The sequence below is a fragment of the Mauremys reevesii genome, linkage group 1 (genome assembly GCF_016161935.1).
Source record: "Mauremys reevesii isolate NIE-2019 linkage group 1, ASM1616193v1, whole genome shotgun sequence".
NCBI classification, from domain to species: domain Eukaryota; kingdom Metazoa; phylum Chordata; order Testudines; family Geoemydidae; genus Mauremys; species Mauremys reevesii.
Window position 1 is genome coordinate 346,423,451 of NC_052623.1, and position 22,773 is coordinate 346,446,223.

The window sequence follows — 22,773 nt, forward strand, 5'->3', positions numbered from 1 at the left end:
GGTGAGGTGCATGTGCTTGCTTAACCATATCTCCAAAAGGATACTATTTTGTAGATGGCAGTCAAAGAAATACCATCATTTAAAAGAATCGTTTCCTGGAATGATTGGTGCAGATATTCAGCTTGTTTTGTAAGTGGGAAGAATGCTCAAGAGTAATATCCATTTCTCTTCTTTATCTCCTTTTCTTCCCTCAAAGGGTTCCACACTGGGCCACAAATCCTGTGGCAAATGGAGGGTTGGATGAGTCCTCACTGAGCCAACCTTTACTTCTTCTGGTTCATGCTAGGCTTTCCCAGTGGTTGACAATTTTGGTGTTTCCTGTAGCCCAAGTACAGTAGCATGTTTTAGAGGCAGTACTTCCAAAAAGAATGGAAAAACATGGTGGTTGCTTTTACATGCTGGTGGATGGGCTGTGTAATTGGAAGGAGATGTACAAGTACTGAGTTGTGCCTTTCTCCCCTATTTCTCATCCTTTCTGTATGAGTCTTAGTATAACAACATATCCATCGGGAAATTAATTTGTATTGCATAATTAAAACTAACTTTCACAACATGTATTGGCATTGAATCGGGCAATACTATTACATCATGACCGTCTACCATGCAGTATTTGTCACTGCAGCCAAAAGCATTAAATCCTCTAAGAATGCTTTTTTGTATAATTTGTAAGTCATAATGCACAGCTAAGTGGAAAAAATGTCTGATTACTTATTAGTTGACTCTGATCAGATCTCTCCAAATGTGACAGTGACCAGTATATCTGACCTGAAATCTGTTAGTTTGATATGTAATATTTCCTGTGTTTGTGGTGGTCTTACCCTGAGTTGAAGTTCATGCAAGTATAAGTCTACACTGCAATCCGGAGGTTTGAGTGCAGTTCCTGTGGGCATACTTGAGCTAGCTAGAGATCAAAGCTGGTTTGAGTAACAATAGCATTGTAGCCATGGCAGCAGGGGCAGCGGGACAGCTAGCCTCCTGAGTATAGCCTTGCCCAGGACCAGGGGTACATACGCAAGGGGCTAGCCATGCTACCACCCATGTTGCTGTGGCTACATTTTGAGCTAAATCAAAGTTGTCTTGAGTATGAAACATGAGCTGCGCTCACATAGGGTGACCAGACAGCAAGTGTGAAAAATCGGGACGGGGGCTGGGCGGTAATAGGCTCCTATATAAGAAAAAGACCCCCAAATTGGGACATCTGGTCACCCAACTCTCACACCTCCTGATTGTTGTGTAGACATACCCTCAGTATTAGTCCCACAAGAAATTTTCAAAAAGGATAGTGCCGCATGTTTTGAGTGTTACTAATTTTTCACAGAGTTGTAGTATACTACTGGATTATCTTTTTTTCACCTCTCAGAAACTTTAGCTTCTTAATTCATACTGCATAATAATTGTGAGTTACATGTGGACTACTTTGGAACTAATTTTGTTTGAGCTTAGTGCTTATGTACAGTGCCAGACTGACAATGCTTCAGTTCTCTACTCATGGAATAAGTATAGCACAGGCAGCAGCAATGTAAGTTTCTCCAACTAGTCCTGCCATTGGACATGTCCTGACCTGGAAGAGCCTCTTTCAGGAATGAGAGCATAGTTCGGTCTCCATGTCTAATCCTTGGCCTCTCTACTAAGGCTGCCAACACGGAGCCCAGTTACCAGTATTTATTAGACATACTCAACCTGCAAAATACTTCCAGTACTACTTCAGGGCTGTTTGATAATATTATGACCTTCTTCTTTTGATAATACTGCTTGATGCAGGGAAGGCTCACTCAGCTCAAGGTTTTCTGGCTTGTTCTGCATTTATATAATTTTTTTTCTTTTTACAGTTCCATAGGAGAATTTATAAAGGAATCCCACTGCAGCTGAGAGGTGAAGTCTGGTGTTTTCTACTTGATGTCCCTAAAATGAAAGAAGAAATGAAAGACTTTTATAATGTGAGTTTGCAAATTTCCCCTTAGAATTACCAATCACAAAATCTTAGATGCTGGGAAATACTGAGCTTTTATTTTAGGCAATGTAGCAAAAGGAGTAGAAATTGTATTTAACTGTATTTTCAACTCTGTAGCCAAAGAGAAACCATGCGGGCTCAGCATTTGACCCACTTATTTTTGGGTTTGTAATTTGTAATTCTTCTGATTCCTTCCCCCATCGACAAAATAATTAAAGTGCAGTTCTACTCAGAGAAATGACTATCAAAGTAGCATCATTTACTCAGCAGAATCTTTTCCCAGATCTTTCCCCCCTCCCCAGCCCTATCTGTTTAATTCAGTGAAAAAAGTAATTTTAGGAGGGGGGCTTTGTGTGTGGGTTTTTCCCCCTTGTATTGTTTTTTAGTTTTTTACTCTTATTAGCCCTGAAGAACCAACACAACTTTGTGGGTGTGAGCTTTTACCCATGTGCGCACACTTATTCCAGAATGACGCCTTTTTCTGAATTAGCTTAATCCACTTTGGAAATGTATTAAGTTAATTTGAAATAAGAACATCCAAACAATAAGGAATATAGTTCATCCACTTCAAATTCACCCCCTGCTTTATTCTGGATTCATTTTCATGTGCGGACAAGCCCTAAAAAAAACCCTGAAGCCCTGTAAGTTTTTGATTTCTGCTTTGCAGAAGGAGGCAGCAATAGGTGAAAGACCATACTAATCACTAGCCAGAAAGTAAGCTTGAAGCACTGTATCTCATGATCCTGCCCTCATCTGGTGAAACTTTGGCAGTGGTTCCCACTGTTCTCTTGGAGCTGGAGGTAGATTTCTTTAAAAAGAAAGTATGGTGGTAAATAAAAATGTTCAGTAAGTTTTAAAAATAAAACAATAACTGGGTTGTTTGACTCCAGAGGGGTTTCATGTATTTGAATGTTTGGTCAGAGGGACAACATTAAAATCAAGCTTTGGGAATAACCAAGATGAATTAATGTTTGTAAAGCACTTTGAAGATGTAAAGTACTCTGCAAATGCTTATTAAAACAGAACCTTCTTAGTTTGCAGTAATTACTGGGGAGGATATTGCAATTTACTGAATTTTGAGAACTTAAGAGAACAAGCACAATAAAAATAAACAAAGCTAGGTATCATGAAATGTGCTTTACTGATTTATTTTGGCACCTGTATTTTAGTTTATTATAATATTTCATAACGTCCTGGCCAATGTTCTAAGGGAGGAAAGCACATTTCTGTAGGGTTTTTTTTTGGTGCATATATTTTAAGTCTTTGTCTTTTGAGACCCATTTCAGCTATCTGTTGCTAAATCTTTGCTGAGAAATGGAGGTAGTAATTTTACATAAAATATGGATAAGTGAGGTTCTGCTGAAGTCACACAAGAATGAATATGCCCTTTATAAATCTAAAAGAATTTACAAGCTAGTCACAGAAATTTGTGATGGGGAAACTTTCTACATAGAAAGTATGCCTAGACACAAGAATAGCTTTTTGGTAGACTCTCATGTTAATACTGTACAGGTTCAGTTAGTGTGGTGTATCAGGCATTTGGAGGACAAAGATGAAAAAATATCAAGGAAAATGCCAAACAAGGAGGAAACCTATTCTGTGACAAATACATATAAGATATAGGAGAAGATCCTTTTTCTAGTGTGGCAGTGAGGACATATTTGGAATTCTTTGGTTATGATTGTCAGTCCGACCCCCAAAAGGGGATAGACACAGAAGCACCGTCTATCCACCTCCCATCCTACAATATATCTTAAATGTAAAATTGTATTGGGAACTTGTAAAGTGATTATGCCGTTCAACCCAAACAACGTGCTGAGAAGTGAAATACAAAAACAAACAAAGGAACCCAATCTCTAACTTAGATATTGCCAAAGGGCCAGACCAGTAAGTAAAACAATGAAATCTGTAAGCTAATGCTGTCATAGCAGGCTTCACTTATCCTTTTCTGCCTTGGTAGGATTTTATTAAGGCTTCTCATAATAATCATGAAAAAAGTCATAATCCAATTTGGAAAGGTGTCAGCTATGTGCAAAGTTGGGAAGCTAAAAACTATACTCCTGAGGGAATTCTGCACCAACAATTTAAAAATTCTGTGCCAAAAAAATAAAAATTCTGCAAATTTTATTTGTCAATAAATAATTGTGGAGACTCCAGCATGGCAGTGGGGAGCACAGGCCACTGGCTGCATGGAGTTGGGAGATCACCCTGCAGCCACCTTCCCTCCTCTCCCCCCCCCCCCCACCGGGACAATGACTCGGTGGTGAGGCTGCACTCCACCCTGACACAGTGCCAGGGCTGGGCCTGCGTCAGAAACACCCCAGGGCCCTGCCCCTCTGAACTAGGTGTAGGTAGGTAGGCTCTGGACAGATAGGGGTTCGTTGGAGGATGGGGGAAGGTTTCTGGGTGCAGGGGCAATGAGACTGCGGGGGGGCCAGGTGAAGGTGGTTGGGGCTTGGCGGGAGGGAGGTCTGGGTGTGGGGGGAGTGGGACTTGGTGGGATGGGTTCTGGGTGCAGGGGACTTGTTGGAGTGGTCTGGGGGAGTGGGGCTCATTGGGGTAAGAGTTCAGTGGGCCTGCCTAATGGCAGAACCCCAGCCGCTTCTGCTGCTGAGGGGATGCCACATGCTGGGCTCCCGCTTCCTCCCCCAAATTCCCCTATCCCCTTCGCTTCCCCATCCCATGCCCCTTCTCCACTGCACCCTGTCCCACCCCCTCCCCTTCCTCTCCCCACTGTCCCTATCCGTCTCCCCACTGCCCCTATCCACCCCCCCTTGCCCTGGCCCCATCATGGGCACTCACTGTTTGTACAGAAAATAGAATGGCTCCCAGCACACAGAAGGGGAGTACAACCAGCGCCAGGATCCAGGAGGCAGCGTTTGAGCACCAACTTCCTTCAGCCGGGCAGCTCTGCGCTGACAGAAACGGGGGCGGGGGAGCAATGGCACATGACCCTGCATGCCCGCCCATGCCTGGCCTCTGTTGGGGGGACAATGCCCTCCCCCCTTACTCCCATGTGCGTCCCCACTCCCAACTCCCGTGAGGCTTTTCTTTGCTTCCCTGTCATTTTCTATAATAAGCATTGTAAATTCACAGATTACAAATGTTTTTTGTCCACTAATAAATTCTGTGGCCTTAAGCAGTTTCTCTTCCTGTTTTAGATGTCAGCAGAGTTTTGCCTAATTTCTTTTCTTTCTTGCCATTTTTCCTAGAAATTAAAACATCGAGCAAGAGGGTCTTCACCAGATATCAGGCAAATCGATCTTGATGTAAATCGAACATATAGGGATCATATCATGTTTAGAGACAGATATGGTGTTAAGTAAGTGAATACAAATGTATTTAATTCAGTCATTCCTTGTTTGTCTTTCAGATAGATTTGACCTACCTAAGACTCCTTTTACTACTAGAAGTATGACAGAGCTTTGAATGTAAAAGTTTCAGATTTCAGAAAGTACCACATATAGCTTAAAGGAATGTAGCCTCTGAATAGTTCAAAATCAGCTTGTTTAATCTCCAACCTGCTAGCTTTACCCTTTAATGTGTTAAAGCTATGGCCACTGGAAATCTAAAGGAAAAAGTCTAAATTCTTATCCCCCAGATGCTATAGACATTTTTATAAAATCTGAGAAAATGTGTTGGCCTCTATTTTAAACAAATTCAAAGCACAAGAAAAGACTAAGTTCTTTAATTATGTATATCTTTATAGAGTAATGTTGGAAAACAGATTTTTTTCTTACTTCTCTGATAAATTTAATCTCTCCCCCTAGCCTTTTAGCCTTCTCCTAGATCTTCTGTATTTTCCCTCTCTGAGTGTAGTTTTGAGAACCAAATAAAACAACTTTTTAGCTATGAACATGTAATTATTTATGTAATTAAAACTTGCCACGTTAATACTTTCAGACTTTTTTTGCAATATTTTGTTTTACAGTTGTTGGATAAAGAATATTAGTTAACTATTTCACAATTTAAACATCTTTAACATAAACATACCAAATGACAGCATTGTTCTTAGGCTTCAGGGTCAATACCCCCATTGAGATGAATGAGACACATCTCACTCCTCTTCAAATGTATCATTTCATTCTTTTTCAGTAGCTTCTGGAAGATCTCATTGCATTTGTTCACCTTCCAACGGTTATATTCACGGTTATAAGTGCGGTAAACTAAATGTGTTTTGTTTACTGCTTTGTTATTCATATTGTTGTAGGGACGTTGCGTAGGATACTTCACAGACAAGTAAAAAATACCCCAAGATCTGTGTCCTTGAGAATGTAGAGTCTAAATAAAATCCTTAAATTCTGTAGAAATCTAGAAATAAACATTTTGGGCAGCGACCCTAAATCCGTGGTAGATCGTGGAATTTCCACATTGTGTATTTCCAGTGCCACTTCTAATGGCATTTGGTGAAAGTTCAGTAACCATATCCTGAACTAAAGTAATGGAGTCTAGTTATTTTTTCCTGAAAGTAAATTGCTTACCGTTTCAACAGTTTGTATTCTTCTGAATGTTTTTGTGTCCATCCTATTTTAGGTCTTTAGTGGGAACACTTAGGGTAAATAGTATTAAAATGTTACTAGTTAAAGCTAGTTAATGTTAGACAATAATAGTAATATTGTGCCCTTTACATTTAGTTTTCGTTTGGCTACTTCCTTCCATCTGATTTGTGCAGAGTCCCTGTGAAGTTTATTGACACCTCATAAATCGGGCCCTACCAAATTCTGGGTCCATTTTGGTTGATTTACAGCCAGAGGGTTTTAAAGTTAGTCAATTTCATGTTTTCAGGTGTTTACATTGAAATTTCATGGTGTTGTAACCGTGGGGGTCCCGACCCAAAGGGGGATTGTGCAGAGGTTGCAAGGCTGTTGTAAGGGTGTTGCTGGATTGCCACGCTCACTTCTATGCTGCCTTCAGAGTTGGATTCCAAAGGCAGCAGCTGTGGAGCTTCCTGCAGCCAGAGGAGGTTCGTGGAGGTGGGTCTGATCTCCCCCGTGCTGCTGGAGCACCCCAGCTGGGAGCTCCTAGCTACTGGTCCCAGCCGGGCTGAGGAGGGACAGGACTACTTCTCCCCCTGCACAACCGCTCTTGTGGGGAAATCAGTCCCTCTTCCAGGTACCTCCCCTGGCTGCAAGAAGCTCTGCAGCTGTACTCTCTGAAGGCAGCGCAGAAGTCAGGGTGGCTTCTTCCCCTGCATGGCCACTCTGAGAGTTTGGTCCAAGTCCAGGTTCTAAAATCTGTGGAAAAAGATGAGCGGAATTGCTCAGACATGATGATGACCGGCTCTTAGTTTGTTCTGCAAAAAAGAATTTAAAGCAATGTAGGTTCGATATAAATAGTTTAAAAAGCAAGTTCAATATTTCATTGTTAAAACAACGGAAATCAAAACTGTCAGAATATTTTGCTTAAGTATATACCTAAAGATTAACAAAGAAATTAGTGAAGGAAGCATGTTTGTGTAGAAGGGAAATAATGTGTGTGCGCATGCATGTGCACACATACTATTAAAGAAGAATAATTTTATGTCTGATCAAAGATGTCTTTGCTCAGTTAATTACCCCAGGAGAAGTTAGATCAAGATTTTCTAATCTAATGTAGTCTTAATTTAATTTTCATGTGTCTGACATATGAAAGCGTAGTGTTTCATACATACATTGACATTAAACCGTGAGAGAAAGCTGAATGCTCTTTTTTGTTTTAAAATTCTTAAACTGAATTAATGAAGTGTGATGCAGTTTTTTTAAAATGCAGAACACAATCTGTTTATGAAGCCCACATGTAGATAAGAATGAAGCCTTTTACTCACCTCTTTGTTTATCTGCAAGTGCAGATTGTCTTTAAAATGTCTCCCATTTTCCTTGTGAAGTGGGTCTGTGTTGGATGAATAAGAAGAAATATGTGGTTAAATGCAAATTTTCTTCAAACATGCTTTCATCACCCAATGCAGTCAAAGACCAAATAAAGTGAAAGACAGAAATGGTCCTTTCAAAGAAATAAGACTCAAGTTTAACATCTAGTACCATAATAATTCATCATCATTCAATAGTTAAAGGAAGGTAGAAACTGAAGTCCAACTTCCATTCTTTTGCCCATATTGTTTCTGTGGGAATCGTAAAACTTTGGAATCAAAGTGCATGAGTTTAGGGCTTAAAACCCCCCCAAAAACCCACACACCCCACAATACACACACACACATTCCTGACCTCTGTACAGCATTAACAGCACACCCACACATGTTTATAAATAAGTGGTATCTACTCACATAATCCTGCAGTGAGCATGTTCAGAGGAAACACTGTTAATTGACCTAGAGGAAGTGCTCTCCAAGGTTAACATATTATTCCCTCCCATCTCCATTAACGGGAAACATAAAATTTTTGTTTGACAGTCAGCAGAAGAGTAAAAAGACATTTACAAGTTTTGGTTCAGGGATGGAGAGGGGGAAGAATGCATTGGGGATGCAGGATAGCTGATTAGACCTGTGCAAAACTCAGCAGTTTCATTTCTATGGTTTTTAGTTTTGGTTGATATTGGCTCACATTCCCAGACTCTTAAGTTCTGAACAAACCTTGAAGTTTGTTTGTTTGAAGTTTACACATAGTCAGGGCCTCCCAGAGGATTCCGGGGGCCCCGGGTCTTCGGCGGCGGGGGGCCCCGCTTCGGTGGTAAATCGGCGGCGGGGGGTCCTTCCGTTCCGGGACCCGCCGCCAAAGTGCCCCAAAGACCCACGGCGGGAACCCCCCGCTGCCGAATTACCGCCGACGCGGGACCCGCCGCCGACGTGCAGCCCCCCCCGCGGGTCTTCGGGGCACTTCGGCGGCGGGTCCCGGAACGGAAGGACCCCCCCGCCGCCGAATTACTGCCAAAGACCCGGCTGCACTCTGGCGGCGGGTCCCGCTTCGTCTGTAATTCGGCGGCGGGGGGGGGTGTCCTTCTGTCCCGGAGAGGAAGGACCTCCGGCCAGCGAAGAAGCTCTGGGGACCTGGGCCTCGCGAGAGTTTTCCGGGGCCCCCGGAGTGAGTGAAGGACCCTGCTTCAGGGGCCCCGAAAAACTCTCGTGGGGGCCCCTGCTAGGCCCGGGGCCTGGGGCAAATTGCCCCACTTGCCCCCCCCCCCCCGGGCGGCCCTGCACATAGTTCCAGCAAATCTTGGATTTCATTGTGAAAGTTCTGCTTAACTCTACGCTCAATATTTCTTAATTCCTAAATTGGAGAGGAAGCAGAATTCACGCGTTCAATTTTTAATATATTAAGAAATAATAATTAGAACACGATGGGGTAGTATAGAAAGAAAAAGAGAGAGTAATTACACCTCTACCCCGATATAACGCCACTCGATATAACACGAATTCGGATATAACGTGGTAAAGCAGTGCTCCGGGGGATCAAATCAAGTTCAATATAATGCGGTTTCACCTATAAGGCAGTAAGATTTTCGGGCTCTCAAGGACAGAGTTATATCGGAGTAGAGGTATATTAAATAGGACAAAGCTTTCTCAAAGCATGTATGAGTGTCAGCAAGTTGCGTAAGACGAAGCACAGGAATAGGAGTCCGTCTCCCAAGTGTTGTTGCTGAGTCTGCCACTGATACACTGTGGGACCTCAGGAAAGTCATTTAGGCCTAAATTTTCAAATTGGTCTTTAGTTTTGGGTGCCTCAGTTTTTGAGTGCCCAGCTTAAGACACATTGGGCCTGTTTTGTTTCAGAACGGCTGAAGCTCCGTAGCTCCCGCTGAAATGAATAAAAGCTGCTGGTGCTCAGCAGTTCTAAAAATCAGATCCAAGGAGTCTCAGATCTGGCACATAGGGTTGCCAGTTTTGGTTGGATGTATTTCTGAAGCTTTCATCACATGACAGACTTTCATTTTTAATTCCTGGATACTCCAGGGCAATCCTGGAGAGTTGGCAACAGTATTGACATGCAAAACTAGTGGATGCTTTGAAAATGCAACTCTTACCCAGTTTATGCCTCGGTTTCCCCAGCTGTAAAATTGATGTTGTGTTTCCCCACTTTTCTCCTAGAGGTGTTACATGTGTTAGTTATTATTTAAGTACTTTGAACATGATAAATTCATGGAGATTAAGTCCATTAATGCTATTAGCCAGGATGGGTAAGGAATGGTGCCCCAGTCTCTGTTTATCAGGAGGTGGAGATGGATGGCAGGAGAGAGATCACTTGATCATTACCTGTTTGGTTCACTCCCTCTGGGACACCTGGCATTGGTCACTGTCGGTAGACAGGATACTGGGCTGGGTGGATCTTTGGTCTGACCCAGTATGGCTGTTCTTATGTAAACCATTGTAATATAATCAAACAATACTTACTACTTATATCTGTTTTGATTATGAAGTATATTTCTCTACATTTTTGAAATTAGACAAATTGGAGAAACAGATACTCAGAAAGTAGATTCAGTAGCTTTCTGTTTTTTGTTAAAAACAATATTAAATATTTTCATTTACTTACTGTTTTGTTTCTCCAGGCAGCAATCCTTATTCCATGTTTTAGCTGCATATTCAATATATAATACGGTAAGTCATGTTTCATGTACACTTGAGATCAAATATGTGTCTTTTAAACAATGTTGCAAAAGTTACTGAAAATACTTCTCAGAACTGTTGCCAGCTCAATCTGGCTGTTGTAGGGTTGGGAGCTTGAGTTGAAGCGGCGGCCAGCACGTCCCTGGAGCCTCTTCGCCTGCAGGCACCCCTTCCCACAGCTCCCATTGGCCGGGAACAGAGAACCGGGAGCTGCAAGGGGCAGTGCCTGCAGGCGGTCAAAATCAGCAAAATGTCTCGTAGCTTGCAATCAGATTATCCTGATGGGCCGCAGGTTGCCCACCACTGCTATATGCCATTGTAAACAGTCTCATCATACCATTGCCTCCATAAACTTATCAAGCTCAGTCTCAAAGCTAGTTAGGTGTTTTGGCCCCACTACTTCCCTGGGAAGGCTGTTCCGGAACTTCACTCCTCGGATGTTTAGAAACCTTCATCGAATTTCAAGCCTAAATATATTGATGGCCAGTTTATTTTGTCAACATTGGTGCTTAACTAAGAACTCCTCTCCCTCCCTTATATTTGATCCCACTGACATTTACAGAGAGCAATCATATCGCCTCCCCTCAGCCTTCTTTTGCTAGGCTAAACAAGCCAAGCTCTTTGAGACGTCTCTCATAAGGTAAGTTTTCCATTCCTGTCCTGAATGGCAGTGCTTTCCTGGCTGGGGTTTTTAGATCTCATGTTCTGTGCCAGAAACGTTCCTGGTTTGTAGCATCTAAGTCTGAGTTGCCTATTAAAAACGTAAGTAATGTAAATGTCAGATGTCCACTTCTGTGTTTACTCATTATGCCCCCATCCTGCAAAGATTTTTATAATTGGGTTTAACTTTACACATGAGTAGTTCCAATGAAGTCAATGAGACTGTATGTAGAGCTGAGTCTGTGCAGAAACGTTCGCAGGATTATTCTCATTATAAGTAAATATAGAAATCATCATTCTTTTTAAATATCACTTTGCTTCCCTTCCAGCATCATATCCATTTAAAAGAAGTTTTAGTTTTGCTGTCCCAGATTGAAAGCTCTCTTTTGGTGCAAGAAGAAGCTAATATTACTGTTTTTAATTCTAGAATTATGTTTTCTGTCATTTAATAGGTGCCCTAGATTTTTGATTGTACGGTGTTTAGGATTAAAACTCTGATAGCAGGGACTTTTTGTTTTCCACAGCACATTGTTTGGATTAACTAATAACAATTTATATTACATGAAAGATGCTGTTTAAAATCAATGGATACAATATAGACATTGGTAGTGTTTAAACAAGTAGAAAAAGATTAGTATTTAGGCTTATTGTTGCATTTTTTCTCTTTTATTATATATCAGTTGTTTCAGACTTCTTAGCTAGTTTCCTTTTTATCTTTCGGCATTAAAGCAAATTAAAAGGCTTCCTTGGCCAAAGTTCTTGCGATGAACCCATCTGTCTAAAAGACTTGCTCAATAATTATGTCTTTCTCATCAAATATACATTAGCAGCTGGTTTTGTAAAGTCAGTAATAATCCTTACTTAAGCAGTCTGATATTTCTTATTGCTGGTTCCCACCATAGGAGTTAATATATTAGTACAGTAGCCTTGTGGGGTTTCCTGTTTTAAATTGCTACCGTTTTTGAATAAGAGGAGAGATGTCTCTGTCTCACTTGTTTATGTATCTGCAATATCTTCTTGCCATATATTGTGCTGTTCCACATGAAGAATAGAAATCACATCTGTTCTGGGTGTAGGTTCATATAAATTATATGCAAATGTTTTAAAATAAAGGATTTAGTGTACAAATATCCTGTATCTTAATGAAAGGCCAAAGCCAGTTCAAGCGCCAGTTGGTAGACAGTGAATTATCACTTATAGTGTAATATGTTTTGTCTTTGAATAGCCATGGTAATAGAGTTTAAAGGAAAATTTTAATGATGAAGGTTTGAGGGGTGTGTGGGTTTGGCATATTTAGAGAGCTTATTCCAAAAATGGTGTATTTTCTCATGTTAAAAAATAACAAATAGTTGTTATTTTGTTTATGAAGTTAATGTTTCCTGTCCTCTAAATTTCAGGAGGTTGGATACTGTCAGGGGATGAGCCAGATCACAGCTTTACTCCTCATGTACATGAATGAAGAAGATGCCTTCTGGGCCCTGGTGAAACTACTCTCAGGTCCTAAACATGCTATGCATGGTATGGTATTTCAGCTCACATAGTACAAATTACATTTCAACATGTCCTAATTAGATTATACATTGTTTGAGACAGGGGCCATATCCATTTGTGTGTGTGTGTTCGGTACCTAGCACAGTGGGGTCCTTATCTTGTGTGAGGCTATTGCATGCTACTGCAGAACAAATAATGCTTAATAATCTCTTAATAAATATGGTTAACGCTTATCTACAATTTCATATGATTGTTTTGTAGGTTATATCCTACAAGTAGTCATCAATGAAAATTTCCCATCCTCTACTATTGTTCTGAATTTATTCTGGGAAAATACCCAAAAGTTCTCTTAGTGCTGTCACTTTATTTAAGTGTATCAGTGTTTCTGCTTCAGCTATTAGTGCCACTGATTTGTTCTGTAAAGTAATATTACAAATGCCACTTTGTCAGAGCCTTGTAAAATGCAGATAAAGCTATTATTCTATGTTAAATGCTGCATTTACAGGTATTTATTCTAAGGACTGTGTTTCTAGACTTCATTGCTGATATTCATGGAAGTTACTTCAGTTATCTTTGCCTGGCAGTGTCGAAATTTGGTTATGCAGACATTTATATAGCAATTGAATAATATTGAAAACCATATAAAAAACCTGTTAATTGGCTGTGATATTAACTGGCAAAGCTGGAAATCCACAGTTAAAACTAATGCTGTAGGTAGGCACAATGGTATGAGCTCAGGGTAAACTGTTGGCAAGCTGTATCTCTGCCTCGCACAGAATTCTATCGTTCCACCATTTTGTTACTTAAATATAATTGTGTTTTCTCTCTAATTTATTTGTTACTTTTAAATTTTAGTATTTTCAATGTGTTCTTTCCCTCCTGACAGTGGCCAGTGCCAGATGTTTCAGAGGGAATGAATAGAACAGGGCAATTATTGAGTGAGCCATCCCCTGTCATCCTGTCACTCCCAGCTTCTGACAGTTAGAGGGTTAGGAACATCTAGAGCATGGGGTTGCGACCCTGGCTGTCTTGGACCTATCCTCATGACCATATCTAATTCTTTTTTGAATCCAGCTATACTTTTGACCTTCACAACATCCCCTGGCAGTGAGTTCCATAGGTTGACTTGTGTTGTGTGAAGAAGTACTTCCTTATATTTGTTTTAACTTGCTGACTATTAATTTCATTGGGTGACTCCTGGTTTTTGTGTTAAGTGAAGGGTTATATTACACTTCCCTATTCATTTTCTCCACACCTTTTTTCATTTTATAGAGCTCTATCATTATCTTCCTTTAGTCATCTCTCTTCTAAGCCCAGTTACTGTCTTTTTAATCTCTCCTCATACAGAAGCTGTTCCATACCCTTAATCATTTTTGTTGTCCTTCTCTGTACCTTTTCCAAACCAATGTAAACTAAACTAATCCATTCTTATTATTTTCCAAACTAGTTTATCCATCTGTAGTACATATGACCCCTATACACCTGTAGGCTTTCCCCTACCACCACCGAGGGATGCTGTTTTGGGCCAAAAGCTAGTCTTCTGTAAACTATTAAATAGGATAAAGAATGTCCTCCAGATTCAAAATGTTGGTGTTTGGGCACATCACACTGTTGCAAGGAGACATTCTTACTCTTGGATTTGTGCTCTTAACATGATGCCTCTGAGGAACTCCCACAGAATAATTTTCTAAAGCGATTAGTTTTTGCAGGGGTCATTTCATACATCAGCCCAAGTGCACCCAACTGGCTGATGGTGAAGGGGCTCCATGAGGACTGCTGTGTGTTTTCATGGCCACTAGTGTATGCTCCTTTAGCTTGTCTGCAGTGCGCTGGTAGCTAACAAACACTACTTCCAGAGCTTGGCATGTACATTTTTACATATATGAACAATTGTGCTATGAGCAGACTGGAATAAATGGAACAGAATAAAAATAAGTGTGTCCCCTCTCCCCCTCACAAACCATTACCATCGCTTGTGTAAGCTGAAAATGGCTGGATTTAATTTTATGAAATTTGTTTTAAAATATTCCCTCCCAAGCCAAATTATTGCTTGACAAGTTTGAGCTTGGAGCAAATTCTTTTCCATCAGGGCTATAAAATCCCTAAAAACGTGATTGATAAAATACTTAGCACTTTGAGATTCTCAAATGGAAGATATTAAGTGCTTTAGAAGTATTAACTAAACCTTACAACACCCCGGTGGGGAAGTTTGTGTTTATAGATGTGCTAACATATAACCTTAACTATAGTTTGAATGAATAATAGCCCTGCCCCCAAATAATCAAATGCACTTCAGTTTACAGCAGTGTAAAATCCATTTACAGTAGTGAAAGCATTACTATAAACACTGGAGATGCTAAAGAGTAAACTTTCAAATTGATTTACATGAAGTATGCATGCACGTTGCTATTTTTGTTTCTTCCTGTGTACATCTTTAAAAAAGTAGCCCGTAAACAATTTCCAGTCAAAATTGTTGCTATGCATGCATTTCAGTTCTAAACCTGGGGGAAATGTCTCTTCTCACACTTGATGCCAATAATCAAGACATCACTCTCTGAAATAAATGGCTGATAGTGATGGCTGAGTAATGCAATTAAAAAAAGTTGCTGCCTAGAGTAGCAGAGCTAAAAAGTTCTTCCTTATAATAAACAAAGCACTTTGTTTCATCTGCCACTCACCTGTGACCTGCGGACTCACTGTTTTTCCAGTGCAACCAAGTGTCTCTCAAAATATACAACCCATCTAACCCCTGGTATAAGTTCACTGAAAATTAAGGGATGGATTTGACTGTAAGGGTACATCTACACTGCAAGGGGGAAAAAAACAAACAAACCAAAACATGTGTGTGTCATTCTCTCTCCCCCCCCAACTCCGTGTAGATGTACCCTAAACATTTTCTGTATGTATGGCAAGAAGTCTCCAAATCATAAAATGTAGGTATGATCTAAAAGTGATCTAAATTTTTTAAAACTATTTCCCGTAGGATTTCCATAACTGTTTTTCCAGCTTCAGGCTGAAGAATTAGTGTATGAATGGAAAGAGCAGTGGTACCTTTGAATATTATTAATAATGCACAATTAGCTTTGAGGTACCGATTCACAGTTAATGTAAAAAGAAAACTATTTTGCTTAGCTGAGTGTAGGTAACATCAGACATTCCTTTTTTCATATGACAGGGGAGTTGCTATATTAACATAGGTTCCATGATTCTGAGATAGGAGATCTTAATGCTTAGTCACTCTGCATCTTGTGCTGAATTATTGAATTGGCAGCTGGCCAGAAGGCATCTTTTGGTTTTAAAATTTGATTCTATTCTGAAAACTGGTTCCGTTAAAATAGTATTTTGGGGTCCTTGTTTATTATGGCGCTAACTTCCATGTTGTTTGCAGTGTTGTAGCCATGTTGGTCCCAGGATAATAGAGAGGCAGGGAGGGTGAGGTAATATTTTTTTATTAGACTACGTTTACTGAAAAAATACCAGGAAGAAGATATCTGTGTAAGTTCAAAAGCGTCTTACTTTCACCAACAGAAGTTGGTGCATTAAAAGATATTACCTCACCCACCTTGCCTGACTAACTTTCGTATCAACTATCTCAGTTTACAAGTAAAAATGTGGGTTTTTCCCCCCCTGGTTGCCTGCCCTGCAAACTTAGCTGAGGCAATGCCATTCAATCTGGCTGCTTCATTTTCAGACATATCACCAATAAAGTTTTTGCAGGTTACCTATGCCCTTAGTTTCACTGTACAAGCTCATGGTCTTCAAATTACGCTCTGTGCTTATTAATTCCATATCTGGATGGGGAGCCCTGCCTAATATTCTCTCTCTTTCTCTACCCTTGCTGCTGCACAAGTTCTGGCAGCTGTGTGGTTTGTGTCTGCCCTATGAATACACATGGAGAGCAGACTTGCTAAGAAGGTGCCTTTCTATGCTCATGGTCAAGCGCAAAACCACACTTCAGATTTCTGTTTTTAACCTTTTTTGGAATCTGTCATTTTAAAAAAAGCTGCTTGCCATGTGCTTTTATAGTGCTGCAGACTAAATCAGAGTTGATGCAGCTTGTATCGATCATAGCCAGGGCCAGCTCCAGGGTTTTTGCCACCCCAAGCAGGGCAAGAAAAAAAGAAAAGAAAAGCCGAGATCAGCTCTGCCGCCGCCGCTTCAGAATTCGGTGGCTGGTCCTTCCCTCTGAAAGGGAATGAGGGACTTGCCGCCGAAGAGCTGGACGTGCCGCCCCTGTCCGTTGGCTGCCCCAAGCACCTGCTTGCTGGGCTGGTGCCTGGAGCCCTCTCTAATCATAGCTATTATTGAAAATAGGCAATAAGAAAATGGTTGAGATTTTACCACAGTAACTTGAACAATAAAACCTACATTTATTCTTGCATCAATGTAGTAAAATGTATTGTGTACATTATTTTGAGTGTTGCAGTCTTGAAAATGTGTGTAATTGAAATCAACACACTTTTAAATCTTTAGATACCTTTTAGATACTTTTTTGTGAAACTTATTCTTGTTACATGCTGCACGTTGGCCCTTTTTTTTTTCTCTAGGCTTTTTTGTTCCTGGTTTTCCAAAACTGTTGCGGTTTCAAGAACATCATGAGAAAATATTGAAGAAGTTTTTGTCTAAACTTAAGCAACACTTTGTAAGTAAATATGCCAGAAAAAAGTAGTATTTATTGCACTAAAGTCAATCATCTTGTTTCAATCCAGTCTAATCTATTGATTTAGAATGCTACAAATTTTGGGGATGGATGTTGGGTTCTAACCGGCAAAAGTCCTATTACTGTCATATGAATGAAGTCATGGAGTTTTGGCTGAATTGAGACATTGATTGGGCTCTTAAAGAGAGTCACATCTCTGAGTGCTGGTTTCCTGAAAATATTTGGGTCTCCAGTAAATTCAATTCAAGATTTTACTGTTTAGCTAACCCCTGGGCACTGAATGCCTTTATAAAGGATTTATCACATGCAGAACTGACCACATAGTGCCTGTGGGCCAGGGAGAATTTGTAATCAGACAACTTACTCTTCTTCGAGTACTGTCCCTATGGGTGCTCCACTTCCAGTGCGCATGCACCTCTTGAGCCCTTGATCAGAGATTTTCCGTTAGCCGTGTCTGTTCAGCATCCAGTGTATCCTTGTGCCTCACACAACATATGAGGCCTGCTAACGGCAATTGTGGGCTCCAGGGCAGAACAGTCAGAGGGCCCCCTAGAAAGGATGGGGGCAGCATTGCCTACAGTTGGGCCCAGGGGAGCCTTTGCTTTTTTCCAGTCTCCTACTGTCTGTGTTTCTATGGATCATTTTCTCTACTACACATTTACCAACCACAGAGATCCTAACTTTCAGTTCTTCCCCATGGGTATCCATCCAGCTGCCTTTCCCATCCACCTCGGAACTGGTTAAAGGTCCAGAGCTGCTTCAGAATTTATTTGTTTCTCAGATATCACTCAGCTTCTTCCCCATTATATTACCAAAGGAGTTTCTTCTCATTGGCCTTCGGGAGGATGAGGCAGTATAAATTGCAGTTTCTGTAACTGTATCACTACCTGAAGGCTCTGTGTCTGGAATCTGCAGTGCATTGTCTCAACACTGAAGAATTCCCTCTCCCCTTCTTTCCCCAGGCCAGGGGTAACCTGATGCCCTAGTAACCAGCTGAGATCTGTCTTACCTTTAAAAAAAAGAAAAATCCACACAACCAGTCAAAAAACTAGGAATGTATCCAAAGGTAGTTGAGCATGCAGACGCCATAACTCAGGTCCCAGTGGGGAACCATTACAGATGTTATTATTTATAGATTTGTATTACAGTAGCACCTATGGGTCCCAACTGAGATTACATCCCTATTGTGCAGGGTGCTGTTCACACTCATGGAGACAGTTCCCTGCCCTACAGAGACGACAATTTAAACAGACAAGACAAACAAAGGAAGGATTGCTATCACCATTTTACAGATAGGAAATGAAGGCCCAAAGAGATTTTGATTTACCCAAGGTGGCATTCTGTCCCCCCCCGCCCCACCTGAATCAGACAACAAGTAGCCAGAGAATTCCCCTGCAATGAGCACTGCATTGTGACATCATAGGCAGCCCTACGCTGCCCCCACTGCATACTCCAGCCATGGGAGGCAGGAAGTCTAGGGCAGAGAATTGAACACAGACCGCCTATTGCTGTACCCCCAGGATCACCCTTCATTTCTTTGTAAAAACTCTTCCCAGAAATAAGTATGAACTTCCAAGAGATGACAATAAATACGTTGAAAGGCAGTCAAGCTGTTTGACCCATTCCTGAAGCCTACAGCTAAAAGAACCCCAACACTCTACATTTGTGGCACACAATTCTGCACGCACAATCATTTGCATATGCAACAATCTGAAAAGGAGGCCAAACTGAGGTTCCTTTAAAAAGATGGCCTTTTATGCCTAAATTTAGGGAATACTTAATATAATGTTGTCAAAGGGTGATAGCACACACTCCCAGACCAGAAGCAACATCCACAGCATTACTCAAGTGCATCCAAATATCTAAGATATGAACAGCCGCTATCATTTTCTAAGCACTCTGCCTTGATCCGTGCCACCAGATCCTATGTGGCTCTTGGTAATGCGGTACTATCTTCAGTTCTAGACTCAATTCTGAAGCTTCCTCCTCCTTCTGGGGATCCTGCTTGGGCATCACTTGAAGTAGAGCACCCATAAGGACACCTATTGAAGAAGAAGAAAAAGAAGTTACTCTTCAAAGTACTACTTGAAGTGGAGCACCCACAGGGATCCTACTCAAGAAGAAGGGGTCACCTTCTTCAGTAACTACAATTCTTCAAGATGTATGTCCCAATGCATGCTCCATTACTCACCCTCCTTCCCCTCTGCTTCAGACTGTTCTCTTAAGATATTTGGATGGAGAAGGAACTGAGGGCTATACACCCTCAGTGTGCAGCACAAGGATACATAGGACACCTGAGTGGGTAAAAAGGATGTGGCTATTAGAAAAATTTCTGATCAAGAGCTCGAGGGGAGCAGGCGCATCTGAAGTGGAGCACCCATAGGGGGACACATCTCGAAGAACTGCAACTACTGTGCAAAGTGAATAGCCTCTTCTTCACCCAAAAGGTAGCCGTGGTAGGAGGAATGAATTTTTTTCAGAACCTGGCATAAAAAATAGAGTGTACACTCTGTTTACCTCTCAGTTATGAAACCCTTGGGCTGGGACTGTTTGTTGTTTTCATTACAATATTGAGCATATTCAAGCCAAACAATCAGTAATGTTCATGTAACCTTTTTAGTGGGAATGGTATACACATGCATTATGGTGAGACTAATTTCCTGATGACTGTAGCTGGCTCAGATTCTACTAAAATGTGTTTCTATTGAACATCAATAGTATATACTAAAATCTAATCAAATTTTTTTTTAACAAAATGTGCTGAGACTCATTCAGGCCATGCTACAGCATATATTACTTTGGAAACATTCTCTTCATTACAGTAAAAGATTAATCCAAAATCACAGGGTGTATCTTGTGATTTTTTTTTAAACTACTGTATAGTGAAAACAGAGATCCAGTAGCTCACTTGCCTCTGGAATGAAAATTATGGCTTCAATTTTCACAGTAGAGTTCATGTAGGTTTTGGACTATAGGTCAGAGCTTCTTATTGCTTTAATTTTGGAGGATTTTGGCTTACCAGGCATAGAGCCACTGGTTATAATGGACAGTGCTATACTCTCGTCTCTTTGTTTTCGAATAGGTGCTTTTAATAAATCGAAGTAAACCAACAAGTAAAATAGTATTTAATAAGAGCAATAGGATATGACTAGATAACAAAACTTCATGGTGGTTAGTCATTCTGCTGATATGATATTGCCCATATCCATTATAATATATTTAATAACCAAGAATAGTTTTTTCTCAGAACCTCTTGAGAAAGATCTACAGAATGTTAGCTGCAGTGCAGCTGTGCCACTGTAGCATATCTAGTGTAGACATACTTTACTTAGAGTATCTAAATAGCACTCACCTTCTGAGGGAACTTTGAGCCAGTTGAAAACACGAATATACGAAATCTCAATAAACATTCATTACTAGAACCTGCTAGATCATCTTTAAATTATATATACCAGGCCATGTGTTGGAGTAAATCAGTTTAGATGCATTGATTTTTTTTTTTTATTGGAACTACATCAATTGACACCAACTGAGAACCTGACCCCACTATATTTTCTTATATGTAGTAGACTGTTGATTCACCTTGTTTTACTTGGACATTTCTAAACAAGCCCATTTGTTTTAATGACTCGTCCTATAAATGAATTCTTTATTTTGTAAGATGGTTTCATATGGTTTTAGAAGTTATTTGTCACAATTTCTCACGGGGGATATGCCACATTTTACTTACATTAATAGTACCTATGAATAATTATTTTCAAATGGAAGTTATGGTTTACAGAATCTCGACTATAACATTGTACATAAAATTAACCAGTCACTACTCTATATCTCAGGAACTGCAAGACTGGACTATGCCATTGGTTTTACTGATCTAACGCAGGCCTGAATCCAAAGAACAATCGTAGAATGTCAGGGGTGAAAGGGACCTCAGGAGGTCATCTAGTCCAACCCCCTGCTCAAAGCAGGACCAATCCCCAGACAGATTTTTACTCCAGTTCCCTAAATGCCCCCCTCAAGGATTGAACTCACAACCCTGGGTTTAGCAGGCCAATGCTCATGCCACTGAGCTATCCCATAGTTTTTTTTTCCCCCCAAATAATCTACCTCTTTAAAAACTTCTATTATATAGACCTTAAAATGAGAGAGAGAGAGAGAGCTGTAATACTGGTTGAACAAGGAGATTGAATTTGTTTACCTACTAGATTGTGGTGTGACCCCTGCTGAACCTGTATGAGCAATGAAGAACAGCAAGGAATGGCAAAACGTATATGGCCTGTGAACATGCCAGATGACTATTGACTCTTGTACTGTCAGTCCCTCATTAATTCAGAACTTATGTTTCCAAAACTTGTGAAATAGCTGACTGTGACAGGCATGGAGGCTTAATTTAAAATTGTGCTATCCCATAGTCATCAGAGAAGACAAATTCAGTGTCACTTAATTTCTTGGCTGCCTCACCACTCAAACAGCAGCCTAGTCTCCAAGACTTTCAACATTGTAACTAGTGCTAATGCAAGTGACAAGAATGGCAGTGGTTTTACAATTACAGAATAGTATAAGCATGTCATGTCTTTCTGTCTCTTGTTACTGTTAGCTGGTATTGATACTCAGTACTCAATATATGGAAAGTTATTTCAGGTATAATGAGCTTTTTCCTATTTAGAAGGAAAATATTTCAGATGCAGAAATATAAACTGTGTACATCGTGGGAAGACAGTAGATGACTAATGGAATACAAAACCTTTAATCTCTTAAACCCCTAGTTCAAACTAAACCCCTGTTGGTAGGAAGTGAAATTCATCATCATTCTAATTACTTGATGTTCTGTGTGAAATGAATTGATGGTCTTAGTCTGTTTCCTGGTGGATAGATATCCACATCACAAGATCATCACCCCATCTAGCACTAACAGGCACCCTTGCTAGCAGCCTTGTCAGCAGAGAAGTTAAAAATTAAATGGACCTTCAGACTGAGCTCTGGCTCCTTCAGAACATGAAAGAACCATGCACTCTCTTCTATACTTGTTCTGACGATAAGTGAAAGATTTAATGTTCCCAGGGGTATCTGTTAATACTCATCCTCAAACATATACATCTCTCTTCAGAAAAAAGGAGATGAAGGAAAAATATAAACAAGAGAGAGAAAGCATTTGTTGGACGGAAGCAACATTGTTTGAAACAGTCAGAATTGTTTTTTGTGAAGAATGTTTGAACACTGTGCCCAGACAGCAGTAGCAGCTAAGTTCAATTGTACAGTGAGCAAGACATAGGGAAAGAGTTAGTCCAGAGGTTGGCAACCTTTCAGAAGTGGCGTGCCGAGTCTTCATTTATTCACTCTCATTTAAGGTTTTGCGTGCCAGTAATACATTTTAACGTTTTTAGAAGGTCTCTTTCTATAAGTCTATAATATGTAACTAAACTCCTATTGTTGTAGGTAAAGTAAACAAGGTTTTTAAAATGTTTAAGAAACTTC

General features: G+C 40.5%; 1 protein-coding gene and 1 long non-coding RNA gene across 12 annotated transcripts in view; one reads left to right on the forward strand and one right to left on the reverse strand.

The window, feature by feature from the left end:
- Positions 1 to 22,773, forward strand: part of USP6NL (USP6 N-terminal like) — a 211,738-nt gene that overhangs the window by 156,471 nt on the left and 32,494 nt on the right. For all 11 annotated transcript variants that reach the window (XM_039519456.1, XM_039519458.1, XM_039519465.1 and 8 more), the window contains 5 exons: positions 1,830 to 1,937; positions 5,164 to 5,273; positions 10,430 to 10,478; positions 12,545 to 12,665; positions 17,186 to 17,280. In XM_039519456.1, coding sequence (XP_039375390.1) covers positions 1,830 to 1,937; positions 5,164 to 5,273; positions 10,430 to 10,478; positions 12,545 to 12,665; positions 17,186 to 17,280 — 483 coding nt within the window. The remainder of the gene's footprint in view (positions 1 to 1,829; positions 1,938 to 5,163; positions 5,274 to 10,429; positions 10,479 to 12,544; positions 12,666 to 17,185; positions 17,281 to 22,773) is intronic.
- Positions 1,772 to 18,267, reverse strand: LOC120395255. Its single transcript, XR_005592546.1, has 4 exons — positions 17,663 to 18,267; positions 7,755 to 7,819; positions 4,754 to 4,861; positions 1,772 to 1,902 (listed from the first exon to the last, which is right to left on the reverse strand). It is a non-coding gene; the product is annotated as an uncharacterized LOC120395255 (long non-coding RNA).